General features: G+C 39.4%; 1 protein-coding gene across 2 annotated transcripts in view; it reads right to left on the bottom strand.

The window, feature by feature from the left end:
- Positions 1-1,022: 1,022 nt before the first annotated feature.
- The window catches only part of Seh1l (SEH1 like nucleoporin), a 22,002-nt gene continuing 8,163 nt past the window's right edge, over positions 1,023-14,861 (bottom strand). Inside the window, exons 4-9 of one of the 2 annotated variants that reach the window (XM_005356233.3) lie at positions 13,364-13,575; positions 10,825-10,923; positions 8,070-8,210; positions 7,397-7,554; positions 4,196-4,346; positions 1,023-1,787 (exon numbers count right to left, since the gene is read on the bottom strand). In XM_005356233.3, coding sequence (XP_005356290.1) covers positions 1,595-1,787; positions 4,196-4,346; positions 7,397-7,554; positions 8,070-8,210; positions 10,825-10,923; positions 13,364-13,575 — 954 coding nt within the window. In that variant the 3' untranslated portion in view covers positions 1,023-1,594. Of the gene's footprint in view, positions 3,358-4,195; positions 4,347-7,396; positions 7,555-8,069; positions 8,211-10,824; positions 10,924-13,363; positions 13,576-14,861 lie in introns of both variants that reach the window. The other variant, XM_005356234.3, reaches the window with a different exon arrangement.

The following is a 14,861-nucleotide window of genomic DNA, read 5'->3' as shown; positions in this document are numbered from 1 at the left end:
CACATGGTGGCTCACAACCATCTGTAATGGAGTCTGGTGCCCTCTTCTGGCATGCAGACATACAGGTAGACAGAATAATGTATATATAAAAAATAAATAAATATTAAAAAAGAAAGAAAACTAGTCCAAAATAAGATTAGTAGCTCCAAGCCGGGCGGTGGTGGCACACGCCTTTAATCCCAGCACTTGGGAGGCAGAGACAGGCGGATCTCTGAGTTCGAGACCAGCCTGGTCTATAAGAGCTAGTTCCAGGACAGGCTCCAAAACCACAGAGAAACCCTGTCTCGAAAAACAAAAAAGAAAAAAAAAAGATTAGTAGCTCCACAGTATTCATCACTTAACCATATTCAAATATAACTTGCTTCCTAACTTCATCTACAAAAGAGCTTTGAGCCAGGCATGGTGTCACATGCCCTTGATGCCAGCACTTGCAACACAAAGACAGGAAGATCTCTGAGTTCATGGTCTACATAGTGAGTTCCAAGAGAGGCCATTTATACAGAGACCCCATCCCCCCGCTCCCCACAAAAAACAGTAACTAATAATGTTGAGTAGTGAGACTGAAACACTATTTGTCAATATGGTATTTGTGTCGAGTCAAAGAACTCCCTGCAGGACCTGTTTCTCTCCTGCCACAATGTTGTTTCTGGGGAAAGAATCCAGATGGTAAAGTCTGGTGGTAGGCGCCTTACCCACTGAGTCATTTCATCTAGCATGATATCTTTTAATGTTAACTTATTTTTGTATTTTTCAGCTTTTTGGCTTTGTGACACAGTAAAAGGAAATTAAGCCTGAAATATAGAACTATTCTATAAAGTAGACTAAAGAATATTCTACTTTAGCCAGTTGTGGTGGTGCTGTAAGCCTAGCACTTTGGAGGTGGAGGAAGGTGTGTCAGGAGCAGTTCAAAGTCATCCTAGGCCTCAGAGCCAGTTCAAAGCCAGGCTACACAGATTTTGTTTCATAACAAAACAAAAACAGAACCCAAGTACATATGGTTTCTATAAGACAATAGATTCATATCCTTTAAAATATTTTTATTAAATTATCTACTTGGAGAATAATTACAAAAGCTTTAAGCAGTAATTCCAAGTAATGAAAGGCATTTTAGTTTAAAAAACAAAAACAAAAATATCCTTATGATTTACTGCTTTATACACAGGAATGATTTATTTTACAAGCATTTGTAACAACAACCTATAAAATTAAAAACATTTCTTAATGTCTGAAATGCCGAGTGAAGTCCACAATGATAAGCTTCCACATAAAGCTGCCTATGAACAGGCTAAACTGAACTCTACAGTAACAACTCCACACAGAGTTTACACGACAGGCACTTTAAATCAGATATGGGAATCTTTCACAGTTAGTGTTGCTTTTTTTGAAGCTCATCTCATCAGAGGTAACCAACTAGTGAAGCCAGGATTTCCTGGTGCAGGACTGGTTTGGTTCCAAATACTTCAATACTTGTAATACATGCAAGACATGCCCTAAATAAGAAGGATCTTCTGAAAAAAAAAAATGAAGAAAAACAAAAAAGCAGCCCGGAATAAAAGCATTTACAAGCATCTGCACAAGGCCTTTAGTCAGTGTTTTAAACCCCTTCATTCTCAGGTAAGGGATTAAGAGGCCGAGAGAGGTACCCTCGGCGAGGGTGAGGATACTGGAGGTTGGCAGTGTCGGCATCGCAAGAGTGCTCTACCAGAGGAGCAGGAGGAGGAAGGAGCTGGGCACAACTGGACCATCTTGATCCAGCCCGTGGGGAATCCAGAGGGGGAAAGAAATACCTGAAATAATGAAGACAGGAACAAAACACCAAAACAAAAACAACAGGGGGAAGGAGGGAGGGGGAAACAGAAGAAAAAGAGAAAAGCAGTAAATACAAAGAGAACCAAAGAAGAGAAAACATGCTGGAAAGAAAAAAAAGGAAAAAAAGCTTGTATATTCATGCCAAAACCAATGGAACATAATAGTATAAATCAAGACTCTCACTTAAATCAAGGTTGCTTAAGTAAGTATAAAAATTTGGGAGAAAAAAAAATCTGTTAAAGTTAAAATGCCAAAAAAATTATCAGTACATATGTTACAGAGACATTAATTTTATAAATTTTAAAGCCTTATCTAATCTTTCATTTGATTCCATAATTTACAAATCTAATATGCTTTCCATTTGGAGCACAGCTGCATTTGCTGCAGCATCAGGCACAAGTGTTTAGTGCACACATGATACTGTGGACAAACGCAAATACACTCTCACACTGGAAAGCTGACTACTGCAACATGCTTTTGAAAAATATAACCATTGAACAGTTTTGGGTTTTGGTTTCCTGCAAAAAAACTGAGAATCGCTACAGGTTTGGTGTCTAAAAAGGCTCAAAGAATTATAGTCTGTTATTCTGCCATCTTATAACTTACCCGTAATATGTATGCAATTTAGTAAATAAAAAGGTACATAACTTTGTCAAAGTCAAGAGTTTTAGCAGACAGGAATTCACTGAAACAACACATTAAAAATCCTGAGACATGGAATTTCAACTGCATGCAAATTTTCAGCAAAATGTCAACTCTTCTTCTGTTTCCAAATTGTCTAAAAGGAAACCAAGTTATATAGAAGCACACCATCAGCATTCATGCACATAACAGAAACAGCTATCTCTTTACTGAGTACGGGATGAAAATTTAAAAGTGCTTCCACTATTTTACTACCAAAAAAACTGCAGCAAATGCTAATGTGATGTTTAGCTATAAGCCATTTTATCTGAACTCTGGTGCTACGTTAATTATCTGCTCCTTTACTAGTATTTTTAATTACAAGAAAAACCAGTTGTGTAGATAATATCACCTATGAAGCAATTCTACAAAAGGTAAACAAATTAGCACTCAAAACAATCTTTATGAAAAATATTTATTCGATTTTCAAATTAAAATTATAAAAACTCATCATTTTAGCTTATTGTTTTAGAAAATAAAAGACATATCCCTATATTTTCCAAATGGAATAATATTGTATTTTCCCTCCTCCCAATAGTTTATGAGGATAGTAGCAATTTTTTCCATTTTTTTAAGCCCAAGTTAGTCTAAAGAACATTTCAAAAAATTGTTTTGGTGATGATGTCTCAACAAAAAGCCTTTCCATTTATAGTGTCGGTAAACTGACTTGTACAAAAAATTATATACACTGCAATTTTAAAGGCCTTTCGGACTGTGTTTAGTAGTGATCAGGCTGCTGGTGCATCTTGGGAGAGATCAAACGGCGCTGGGGAAGGGGAAAAGGAGTTCGATTTCCATTCCTGTGTGCATGCAACAAGCAGCCAAACAGCAAAGTTACTCCAGCTAGCTTGTACTCAGCTGTGCTTTCTGTTAGAGGACATAATACAAATGGAAAAGGGAAAATGATCACAGATCCAACAGATGGTTATTGGCACAATCAGAAAACAGGTCAAACCACCAAAGCTATTTACAGAAGAAAATAACAGTACAAAAGCCGTAACCTAAAACAAGGTTTTAAAAATCAGCAACACTAGTATGCTTTCCTTCATAAAATAATCTGCTTTCTCTATGGTTAACTTGAAACTGCTTCTGTAGTTGCAAATACTTAAAATCTCAAAATCAAATAACAAGATTTCTTTATAAAAAATACAATAGTATCAAAACAATTGGGAAAATTAAAATATAATTTCTTCTTTGGTTTAGGGTGACAATAGGATAACCACAGAGGAGTTTTAAGATTTTGAAGTTTCCCAAATTCTATTCTATCAATATTAATATAATATACTAGTAATAGAATATTCTATTATCTGAAAGCGACTCTATTGTATTGTATGTACTATAACCAAAGAAGCCATTAACTACAGACCCAAGAATGAAATACCAAGAATAAGTGTCACAGTTATTGGTGAATTACTTTATTCCACCTGCAAAGTCACCTTTTAGTATGGCTACCATGAGAGATGGCTCAGCAATTAAAAGCATTGTCTGTTCTTGCAGAGCAAACAGCTTTGATTGCCAGCACCCACATGGACGCTCACCTTCATCCTTAACTCCAGTTCTAGGGCATCTGACTCTTTCGGCTTCCAAAAACACTGCACAGATTGTGGTGCAGATATACAAGTAGGCAAAACAGCCATATACGTAAAATAAAAAGTGTGCCCAGGGTAGGGGATGGAGTTCCTAGTTTTCCCACAGAAGAGCCTACCTGCCAGCAGAAGATCCATTTAGTGAGTTCTGAAGATTAGGAATATTTGAGCTTAGTGAAGGATTTGAGTTTCCCAGTTGAGAACTCCCATTTACTGGGCTCCCGTTACCTTTCAAAATACCAGTACACTTCCAATTGTCCATGTAATTAGCTGAAAGAAAAAAATAAGTCAAATACATTAATATGATTAACACCTACTCATGCCTGTACCGTCGAAGGATATTTGATCACACTGTGAACCTGAAAGTGTTGTTTACTGGAAAAACCCATTTCTGGTTGTGATGTGGCTCAGGCCTACCACACACCTTTAATCCAAGAACTTTGTGCTTGGATATTGTAAATAGGATTAAATAAAGTCAAGCACAGGGCAGAGGCAGAGGCAGAGCAAGCAACCTAGTGAACCTAGGATTATTAAGAAGAAAAGAGAGAGAGAAAGAGGGAGTCAAGAGGACAGTTAGAGACGCACAGTAGAAGGGAGGGACACTGAATCTGAGATTTGTTTGAAAAGGTGGGAAACAGAGGCTTCAGGGACAACGGCAGAAGAGGAAGGAAGGTCAGCTGGGTGCTTTCTCTGCCTTTCTGAGCTAGCAGGCTTTCTTCCCAGCATCTGGCTCCTGAGTGTCTATTGGTAAAATCGAACAGTTGAGATTTTGTTAAAAACACTGTACTCTTCTCCTAAACCACAAAAAAATAAGACAAAATATGGGTCACATTTAAAAAAAAATTGTATGTATGTATACAACGATTGCCTAAATTCCACTCATGTGCATGTGTGCACATACATGCACAGCGAAGCCAGATGGTGACTCCTTTCACTCTTTGTCTTAGTTTTTGAGGTAAGGTCTCTTTCTGAACCTAGAACCCACCAATTTAGTTACACCAACTGTCCAGGGAGCTCCAGGGACTTTACTGCAAACGAACAGGCCTGAGTTTTACATAGGGGCTAAAAATCTGAACTTAGGTCCTCGTGTTTTTACAGCAAGAACTTTACCAACTGTGCCATCTCCACAGCTCAGTAAGTGATGTTAACTTCCAGGTAAGCTTCAAAACAATTTTTAGATGAGACACATAACCAAGTCTTTAAGGTTTTTGAAGAATTACTAGGGCTAAAGAGATGGCCCAGTGGTTAAGAGTACCTGGCTGCTCTTCCAGAGGACCAGGGTTCAATTCCCAGCACCCACTTGGCAGCTTACACCTATTCAGTTCCAGAGGATCTGACACTTTCATTCCAATGCACATAAAATAAAGCTAAACAAAAATTTAAAAAAAAAAAAAGAATTACTAATTTAAACCAGCCATGGTAACTCATACCTGTAATCAGAGTTTCAGGAAGCTGAGGCAGAAGGATTGCTCTGGGTTTGAGGCCATCCTGAGCTACACAGTGAGTTCCAGACTAGCCTAGCCAAAAGAGCAAGATCCTGTCACAAAAGTAATCTAAAAACACTAGAGCTTTTACCATTGATTTCCCTTCCTGGCAAGAGAGTCAACGGAGACCATTCTCTAGTAATAATAGTTCCTATCCAGGCTGTGGGAATAGTTCACTCAATAAAATACCTGCCTTACAACCATGTGGACCTGAGTCTATCAAAAGAACCCACCAGATGAAGTGGCATGGCCTTGTAATACCAGCAATGGCGTGTCAGGGATAGACACGATCCCTGGGGTTCAACAGCTGGCCAACCTAGCCTACTTGGCAAGTTCCCAGGCAAGAAAGACCTTGTCTCAAACCAAAAAGGTGGGTCATACCTGAATAACACCCACGGCTGTCCTCTAACCTGCACAAGTGTGTGCACACTCAAATTAGTATTAAAATAAAACCTTTAAAAAACAAATGACCTCAAATTCTTTGTCTTTCTTACAAAGAATCTATACAAGGAAGGGAGCTGTCTCTTGGCTATGCAAATACACATTACATGGGTACCTGTGTAGATTATGGTCAGAGAGATATACTGATAAGAAAACCTCAGTGTGGCAGGTTAGTGGTTCATCCAATATATGGTCTCATTCTTCAAATGCAAAACTGGTCGCTGAAGTCAACCCAGTGAATCAAAGTTGAAGACCTAATTGTGTTACTTAAGGTTTAAAAGCAAAAGGACAGACAAGTCCCTAAAATCAAATTGAGGAAAGTCAAGTCTGGGCTGATACTACAGAATATATCCTAGGACTATCAGGGGAAGCCATCAAGGCTTAGCCAGACTGCACTTCACCGGCCAATCGATTGCACTTGTAAAGCTGATGTTTAGAATAGTGTGTGTCCACTGTGACGCTACAGATGCCAAAGTCAGTGTCAATGGCTTCGACCAAGTTCCCTCAGTGTAACACTACAAGAAGCTCAGAATCAGAAAGTCAGTCATCTTAAATTTTGGAGTCAAAAACTAGGAAATAGAAAAGACAGTGGACTTAAAGTCTGTGTGTGTGTGTATGAGTGCCACAGCACTAGAAGAGGTCAACTTCAGCTGTCAATCCTCACTTCTAGCCTGTTTAAGATCGGGACACTATTCTTCCACTGTGCTGCATTTACCAGGGTAGGGGCCCTGGAGCTGCTTATGATCCTCTTCTCTCTGCCTCCCAGTTCCCTGCACTGAAATTGAGACACCTGAGCTATGTGTTTGGTTGTTAGGTGAGTCTGGGGATTCAAACTCAGGTCCTCATTCATTTGAGGTCAAAACTTTTACCAATGACCACCAGAGGCTTCTCCCAGAAAGCAGCCACACAAGTTAGCTTTCACTAGAGGCTACATATTCTAATTAGTTTTAAAATGGGCTTTCTTCCACGCAAAAATAAAACATTTCAACTGGCCATTAAAGTCTATGAACTAAGTAATCTGGTATTTCAAAATAGCACAAATAAGACAACTTTTTGGTTTGTTTTTGTTTTTCGAGACAGGACCCCTTTGTGTAGTTTTGGAGCCTGTCCTGGAACTAGCTCTTGTAGCCTCAAACTCAAGAGATTTGCCTGCCTCTGCCTCCCGAGTGCTGGGATTAAAGGTGTGTGTCACCACCGCTCAGTGACAATTATTTTAAAACAATATTAAAGACAATTTTTAAAAAATGTTTCAGTAATGAGTTCCAGGACAGCCAAGAATACACACAGAAACCCTGTCATTCATATATATATATATATCATGTTTTATTTCAGAGTTTACACTTTTAAATGGAAAGTAAACAGAAGTAACAATTATCCTTCCACTAAAACCCTTACCTTTCCACAACCTCACACAGCCATCATCTCCTGAGGACGCTAGTACTGTTCCTGTAATGTTCCAGCTCACCCTCCAGACCTGAGAATTATGATTATCAAACTGAGCCACAATATGGATTTCAAATTTTGTGGGACCACCAGAAGAAGTAAGTTCCTTCCTACAACAAGATTAATGAAGTATTCATAAAAATGTGTTGTATGTATACACACACTCTCACACATAAACACACAATTTAAGTAAGAAATACTAACACAAATAAATATGCTTCCCATATTTTTCCCTAACCGCACACCTATGTCCCCGACCACTGAGCCCTTAGGCTACACAAGAGTCACTTTCTCTGGCTTCTCAAAACCTGGACTTATTTCATCCCACAGATGGTACACAGTGACTTTTTTTTTTTTTTTCAGAAGAAAAAAACCAATTGAGCATATCATTCCCCAAAATGAGGTTCAGAATCCAGTGACATGACAACTTTATATGACAGACTAGCAGAAAGAAGTACAGATCAGGAAAAGGACCTGAGACAATTCAAACTACAGCCTCACTCCGAAAGGTGACACGGACTGTTCACCAGAGGATGCAGTCCTCAGACCCGCACCTCTACTGTGCTCTACAAAGACAATCAAAAGGAACATGTACTCTCAAATTCCTTATTTTAATTCGACTTACCTCACAGGTTTTAATGTGAAAATTCTTACATCTTTGGTTGCTATTGCCAGGATATGGAAAGATCTTCCCAAATTCGGAGCAAAGGCGATATCATGAACAGGATCTGTGACGGTCATAAGAGTTTCTGCTTTTGCATATTTCCTGATTCAAAAAAAAGAAGTAAGACATAAAACTTAATACTAGAGAGATGGTTCTGTGGTCAAGAGCACTTGATGTTCTTCCTGGACCACAGCTGGATTCTCAACACCTACATCAGGTGGCTCACCACTGCCTATAACTCCAGCTTCAGGGGAAAATATTCTCTTCTGGTCTCTGTAGGCAACTGCACACATGCAGCATACACTCACATATACACATACACATAAATAAAACAAATCTTCTGTGAGTTCCAGGTCAGCCTAGGCTACATACTGAGATCCTGTCTCAAAATAAATAAATAAAACTTTTAAAAATTTTTCAGAAACTTGAAAAACTTCAAAATATCTCCATTTTTCTCATACTGCTCACAATAAACGCTTGCCTTTGTAGGACACTGAAGAGCGGCCCAGACGATAAACTAACTCCTAAGTCCAAACTGGAGGCTATAAATATGACCTTATCAAAAATAATTTATCTATTCTTGTTCATTATTACTAGGGTAGGACTGACTCTGACATCTGGTACCCTTAGAAAGACACAACAGAGAAGGGGCATGAAGTGAGGCTGCCACAAGCCGAGGCGCCCCTGGCTATCAAAACTAGAACCGCCAGCAAGGATTTCAAAGGAGCACAACCAAACAACACCTTGATTTCAGACCTTTGGCCTCCAAACCTGCAGGTGAAGAAATTTCTGTTGGGTTAGCCCTAGAACCTATCAATATAAGGCTCAATCTTGCAATGTAAGTGTATATTAAGATATTTAATCAAAACTTGGCTAGACTAAAATCTGGTTTATTAGTAGGTATTTTTGTTTGTTTTTAAGAAAAGGGAAAACGGCATGGTGGTTCATGCCTTTAATTCCAACACTTGGTAGGTAGAACTCTATTATGAGTTCAGCCTGGTCTACAAAGTGAGTTCCAGGCCAACCAAGACCACACAACACACAGTCTCCAACCAGAAGCAAGGAGGGAGAGAGGGAGGCAAGGAAGGAGAGGGGCAAGGAAGGAGGAAGAGATGAAGGAAAGGAGGGAGAGAGGGAGGAAATTAGTAGGCATGATGGCAGACACCTGTAACATCATCACTTAAGAAGTACATAAGACCTTGGCGGTGGTGGCACACATCTTTAATCCCAGCACTCTGGAGGCAGAGAAAGGTCAATCTCTGTGAGTTCAAGGCCAGCCTGATCTACAGAGTTGAGTTCTAGGACAGGCTCCAAAGCTACACAGAGAAACCTGTCTTGAAAAAAAAAAAAAAAACAGGGAGAAAAAGAACACAGTAAAGACTGAGTTCCTGGCCAGGGCATACACCACCACCACTCAGCAACACTTACTACTCCTAACCGATGCTTATGAAAAACTCAAAACACTTCTTAATCACCTATGTAAATGCACACACCTGTATCATCTTGCTATCTTCCCCCTTTCTCATTGTCCTAATTTTATGCCAAACACTAATAATCTCCCAACTGGATGACTGTAACAGCATCTTCACACCAAATCCAATGATGCTCCTTCCACAATGCTTCTATCTACGGAAGTTAAACTACCATCCGACCCTGTAGTTGCACTCACATGACCAGCAGGATGACACTACAGCAATGGCACAGGCTCTTGAGTCCCATTTACCTGTGATGTTCCAAACTGAGCTGTGACTGTGTCCTGTTCCCAGGTCTTATCAAATACTGTCTTCTGCACATAGAAGGCTAGCTAACTTGTGCTCACCCTCTAGGTCCTCCTCTAAGTGAACAATCCTAACCTAATCCTTAGTCCAGGATTCCCCAGGTAGAAAACTCTTCAACATCCTCATTCTTTTAGTTCAGAAGGTGTATCCCATTTCTTAGTATTGGTTTCCATTTTCTCGACAGGATACTACATACTGAGATACTACTTGCCTTCTCTTCCACCCTTATTGGCAAACGAGCATATGCCTTAAGTACCACTCGGCAGACTGAAATGGGAAGATCAACTAACTGAACTTGCTCAAGACCAACCAGGGTAACAAAATGTAAAACCCAAAAGGGCTGAGAGATGGCTCAGAGGTTAAAAGCACTGTTTTTATTCCAGAGGTACTGAGTTCAATTCCTAGCAACCACATGGTAGCTCACAACTATCTGTAACAAGATCTGGGGCCCTCTTCTGGTCTGCAGGCATACATAAAGGAAGAACACTGTATATAGTAAATATTTAAAAAAGAAAAAAAGAAAGAAAGAAAGAAGGAAGGAAGGAAGGAAGGAAGGAAGGAAAGAAAGAAAGAAAGAAAGAAAGAAAGAAAGAAAGAAAGAAACAAACAAACAAACAATGGGGCTGGGGAGATGGCTCAGCAGCTTAGACCACTGTTGGTCCTGCAGAGGACCTGGTTTTATTCCCAGCACCACAAGGTGGTTCCCACCAAACCACAACAGCAGTTCGAGGAGCCAATGACCAAGCATGTCCATGGTATGCAGACATAAATGCAGGCAAAGCACTTGGAAAATAAAATTTTTTTTTACAAAAGTCAAAACAAAACAAAAAAACCCACAAACGAAAGCACAACACAGAACTTGATATGTCACAGGAAACCAGTGAATATGTACAATGCAGGTAATAAATAAAGGAATAATAACTTAAAAAAATTCTGACCTGGTGTTTTCATTGTATTCAAAAATCTGAACCTTGGCCATGGCATTTGGACTGCTGTCATCACTTCCCACGGCGATCATGGGGGAGTGAGCACGAGAGCTAGGAATGAAGGGGACACTCGTAAGATGCTGAATTAACATAGTTTAAAACCTACAAGTTAGCCAGTCCTTACTACCACATCTGATGTCCACTCCTGAGGCAGAGGCAGGTGGATCTCTGTGAGTTCGAGGCCAGCCTGGTCTACAAGAACTAGTTTCAGAACAGCCACCAAAGCTACAGAAAAAAGTTGTCTCGAAAAAACCAAAAAAGAAAAAGAAAAAAAAAATTAAAGATGAAGCTCAACATGAAACAGAAGCAAAATAAGCTCATATTCTCTCTACTCATTCTCTCTCCCTGCTTTCAAGACAGAATTTCTCTGTGTAGCCCTGGCTGTCCTGGAACTTGCTCTATAGACCACGCTGGCTTCAAAATCACAGAGATCTGCCTGACTCTGCTTCAGGAGTGCATGTGCCACCCCTGCCTGGCTAATTTTCTTTCTTAAGAGAGGAATCTCTGCGGCTGGATAAATGGCTAAGGGTTAAGAGCACTGGATGATCACCCACATAGATGGTGGCTCACAATGATCTCTAACTCCAGTTCCAGAAAAGCTAATGCCCTTCTCTGGCTTCCACAGGCACTGCATGATTGTCCTGCACAAACATACAAGCAGGCAAAACAATAATACACATAAAATGTCAAAATTTTAAATTTTAAAAGTAATCATACAGTCTAAGAACTATATGACTAATATAGTTAATAATTAATTTAATAATAATAAACAATAATAAATCCCTAGGAACAGATAAATTTAAAACTGCAATTGCCCATAACAATAAAGATTACCACAAATACCTACTAGTAGTCATTTATGAATGAATGAGCTATATTCATCTATCAGTGAATATAAACAGTTTAGATCTGAGACCAAGAATCAACAATACAAATGAAATACACACGAAATTGTGACCACCAGAATTAAAATCTAGAAATTAAACTAGTGACAGTATTTAATTTTAGAAAGGTAACTTTCATTTTATTTTATACTCTTCTAAATATATTTGCATTTTTTTCTTAAGTAATTAAAAAAAATAAAAAGCAAACAGGGGAGCTGGAAAGATTGGCTCAGCACTTAAGATCACCTGTTGACCTGTTGCTTTTCCTGAAAACCCAGGTTCAGTTCCAAGCACCCACATGGTGACTCACAACGGTCTCTAACTCCAGTTCCAAGGATCTAACACCCTCCTCTTGCCTCTAAGGGCACCAGACACGCAGGTGACACAGACACGTATAAGTTTCTTTAAAACATCGTTTAAAAGCAACTATGGCATAGTCACACAGTCACAACCACTGTGGAGCATTTAAACAGAAATTATGTTTAAACGGATGTGGTGGCCATATTATTACTATCCCAGCACTCAGGAGGGTGAGGCAGGATAGTAAGTTCAACACCAGTGCTGGCCAGTTATACAGCAAGTTCTAGACTAGCAAAGGCAACAAACACAGCAAGAAATCCCTGAAATGAATGAATGAAATGTTTTAAGAGAAATTCTATAAATTATATACCAATACGTAAAGAAAGGCACACAAAGTATTTTTCTGTAAAAAAAGGAACTTCAAGGAAAATATATGGGTTTTATACATAGAGGGGTGTACCATGTCTCCTAGTGTTGGTATGTATCTCATTATGATAGTGGAAGGTCATTGGTTATAAAGAAACTGCTTGGCCTGATAGGTTAGAACATAGGTGGGTGGAGTAAACAGAACGGAATGCTGGGAGGAAGAGGAGGTGAGGCAGATGCCATGCCACTCCTCTCCAGGGCAGATGCCGATGAAGCAAGCCACCAGGTCAGACACGCTGAATCTTTCCTGGTAAGACTGGTGCTACACAGATTACTAAATATGGGTTAGGCAAGATATGAGAATTAGCCATTAAGAGGCTAGAACTAATGGGCCAAGCAGTATTTAAAAGAATACAGTTTCCGTGTAATTATTTCGGGGCATAAGCTTGCCAGGCGGCCGGGAGCCAGGTGGCAGGTACGCAGCCCGCACAATATCATTATTTTTGCATATATCTGTCTCTTGAAAATATCCTAATTTTTATTGATTTATTTTGGTTTTTCGGGACAAGGTATCACTTTTTATCTCTGGTTGTCCTGAAACTCGCTTTGTAGACTAGGCTGGCCTGGAACTCAGTGATCAGCCTGCTTCTGGCTCCCGAGTGCTAGGATAAAAGGCGTGCGCCACCACAGCCTGCTCTAATTTATTTTCGCATACATAGAAAATGTTCTACATGTTTTCATCAAACTATTGATAATGGATAAATTCATCTGTGATAAGAGAGACAAGACACATACCCAGATAGGAAAGGGGAAACTTCCTTCTAGATAATATTATTATGTAGTTACAAAGTACATCTGAGAAACCAAACTAACAAATTCTTAGTTTGAAAAACCTCTCGCCTGCTTTAGTAGACTTATCAAAGGTTTCTATGTAAGCTTACCTGGAAGGGTTCCAGGAAATGCAACTACAGCTCAGCTTACATGAGATCTCGTGCTGTAGAGACCACTGGCTGAGATTCATAACATCTGGAGCCTCATATATTCTTACTATACCATCTGCTGAACAGGTTGCTAACATCAGACCCATATGTTTGGGAGCAAATTTCACATCAGTAACAGATGTTCTACTATCCACTAGAGTTGTCCTCTTCACCTGAAAAAAAAAAAAAAAACCAAACAAACATATATATAATTTGGATCACACACAAAAAGAAAACGTGATGGATTTGAATAAGAAATGTTTCAGAATCACAAAGACATATCTGCCACTTACAAAGTGTTTATTCTTGCAAAAGTCACTTAAAGCCTCTCTTGGTCTCTATTTCCAATGAAGCACTTTGCTTATATAACAACCACTAACAAATTAGTGAGCTGTAATTAACTACTGCCTTAAAGACAGAAGAGTCTGCCTACTATGTAAGCAATCACACTGTGATGTTTTCAAAGAAAATGGCCCACAAAGGGAGTGGCACGATTAGGAGATGTGGCCTTGCTGGAGCAGTGTGTCACTGTGTGGACGGGCTTTGGGGTCTTTTTGCTCAAGCTTCCCTCAGAGTGACAGTCAACTTCCCGATGCCGGCAAGATGTAGGATGCTCAGCTATTCCTCCAGCACCACATCTGCCTGCAGGCTGCTATGCTCCCGCCATGATAACAATGGACTAAATCTCTGAAACTGTTAGAGAACCCCCTCAATTAAATGCTTTACTTTATAAGCATTGATGTAGTCATGGTGTCTCATCACAGCTATAGAAACTCTAAATAAGACACTCAATAGACAGACTGATCCTCAAACCAGAAAACATTAGAAATTTTACAAAGAGCTGTCATACAAAGCATGCTACAAGTAGTAAAGCAAATGAATTAGGATCCTCTAACAGTGAACATAAGGCCTGCAACTTCTATCATGTCAGTAAAGAAATGGACTACATAAAAGACAGAAAAACACCTGCAGACTAAACTACCTTATGGCAGAACCAGGAGGCAAGAGAAAAGGAATATCTCATTGCACAAATCCTTTTATAGCTTTCAATTCTATGTTGTATGATTATTAAGAAAAACAAATTGAAAGGAAAATAAAATACTTTACATGATAAACTTCAGGGAAAAGTCTCATAATCTACTCCATTGCTCTGCTTTTACAGTTGAGTAATGTGAGCAGCACACAGGTACTACTCCTGTCCAAAACCAATCATTTCGCTAAAGGCTGAGGTAGAACTTACAGTAGATGCAGATATGGAAACCACAGAGTGTAGCTCAGTGACAGTAGGAGCCCTGGGTTCAATTCAGAAGTCTAAAATCATGCACTAGCTACCAATCCAAATCATACAAAATAGACAGATATATAGAATTGGGGGCAAAGCAAATACTGAGTTAATCACTAGAAATAATGATGGACCAAGTACCAGAGCAAGCCAAGCAAACGTGAAAGAGGAGAAAAT

The sequence above is a fragment of the Microtus ochrogaster genome, chromosome 18 (genome assembly GCF_000317375.1).
Source record: "Microtus ochrogaster isolate Prairie Vole_2 chromosome 18, MicOch1.0, whole genome shotgun sequence".
NCBI classification, from domain to species: domain Eukaryota; kingdom Metazoa; phylum Chordata; class Mammalia; order Rodentia; family Cricetidae; genus Microtus; species Microtus ochrogaster.
This window is presented reverse-complemented; position numbering and strand designations above follow the sequence as displayed.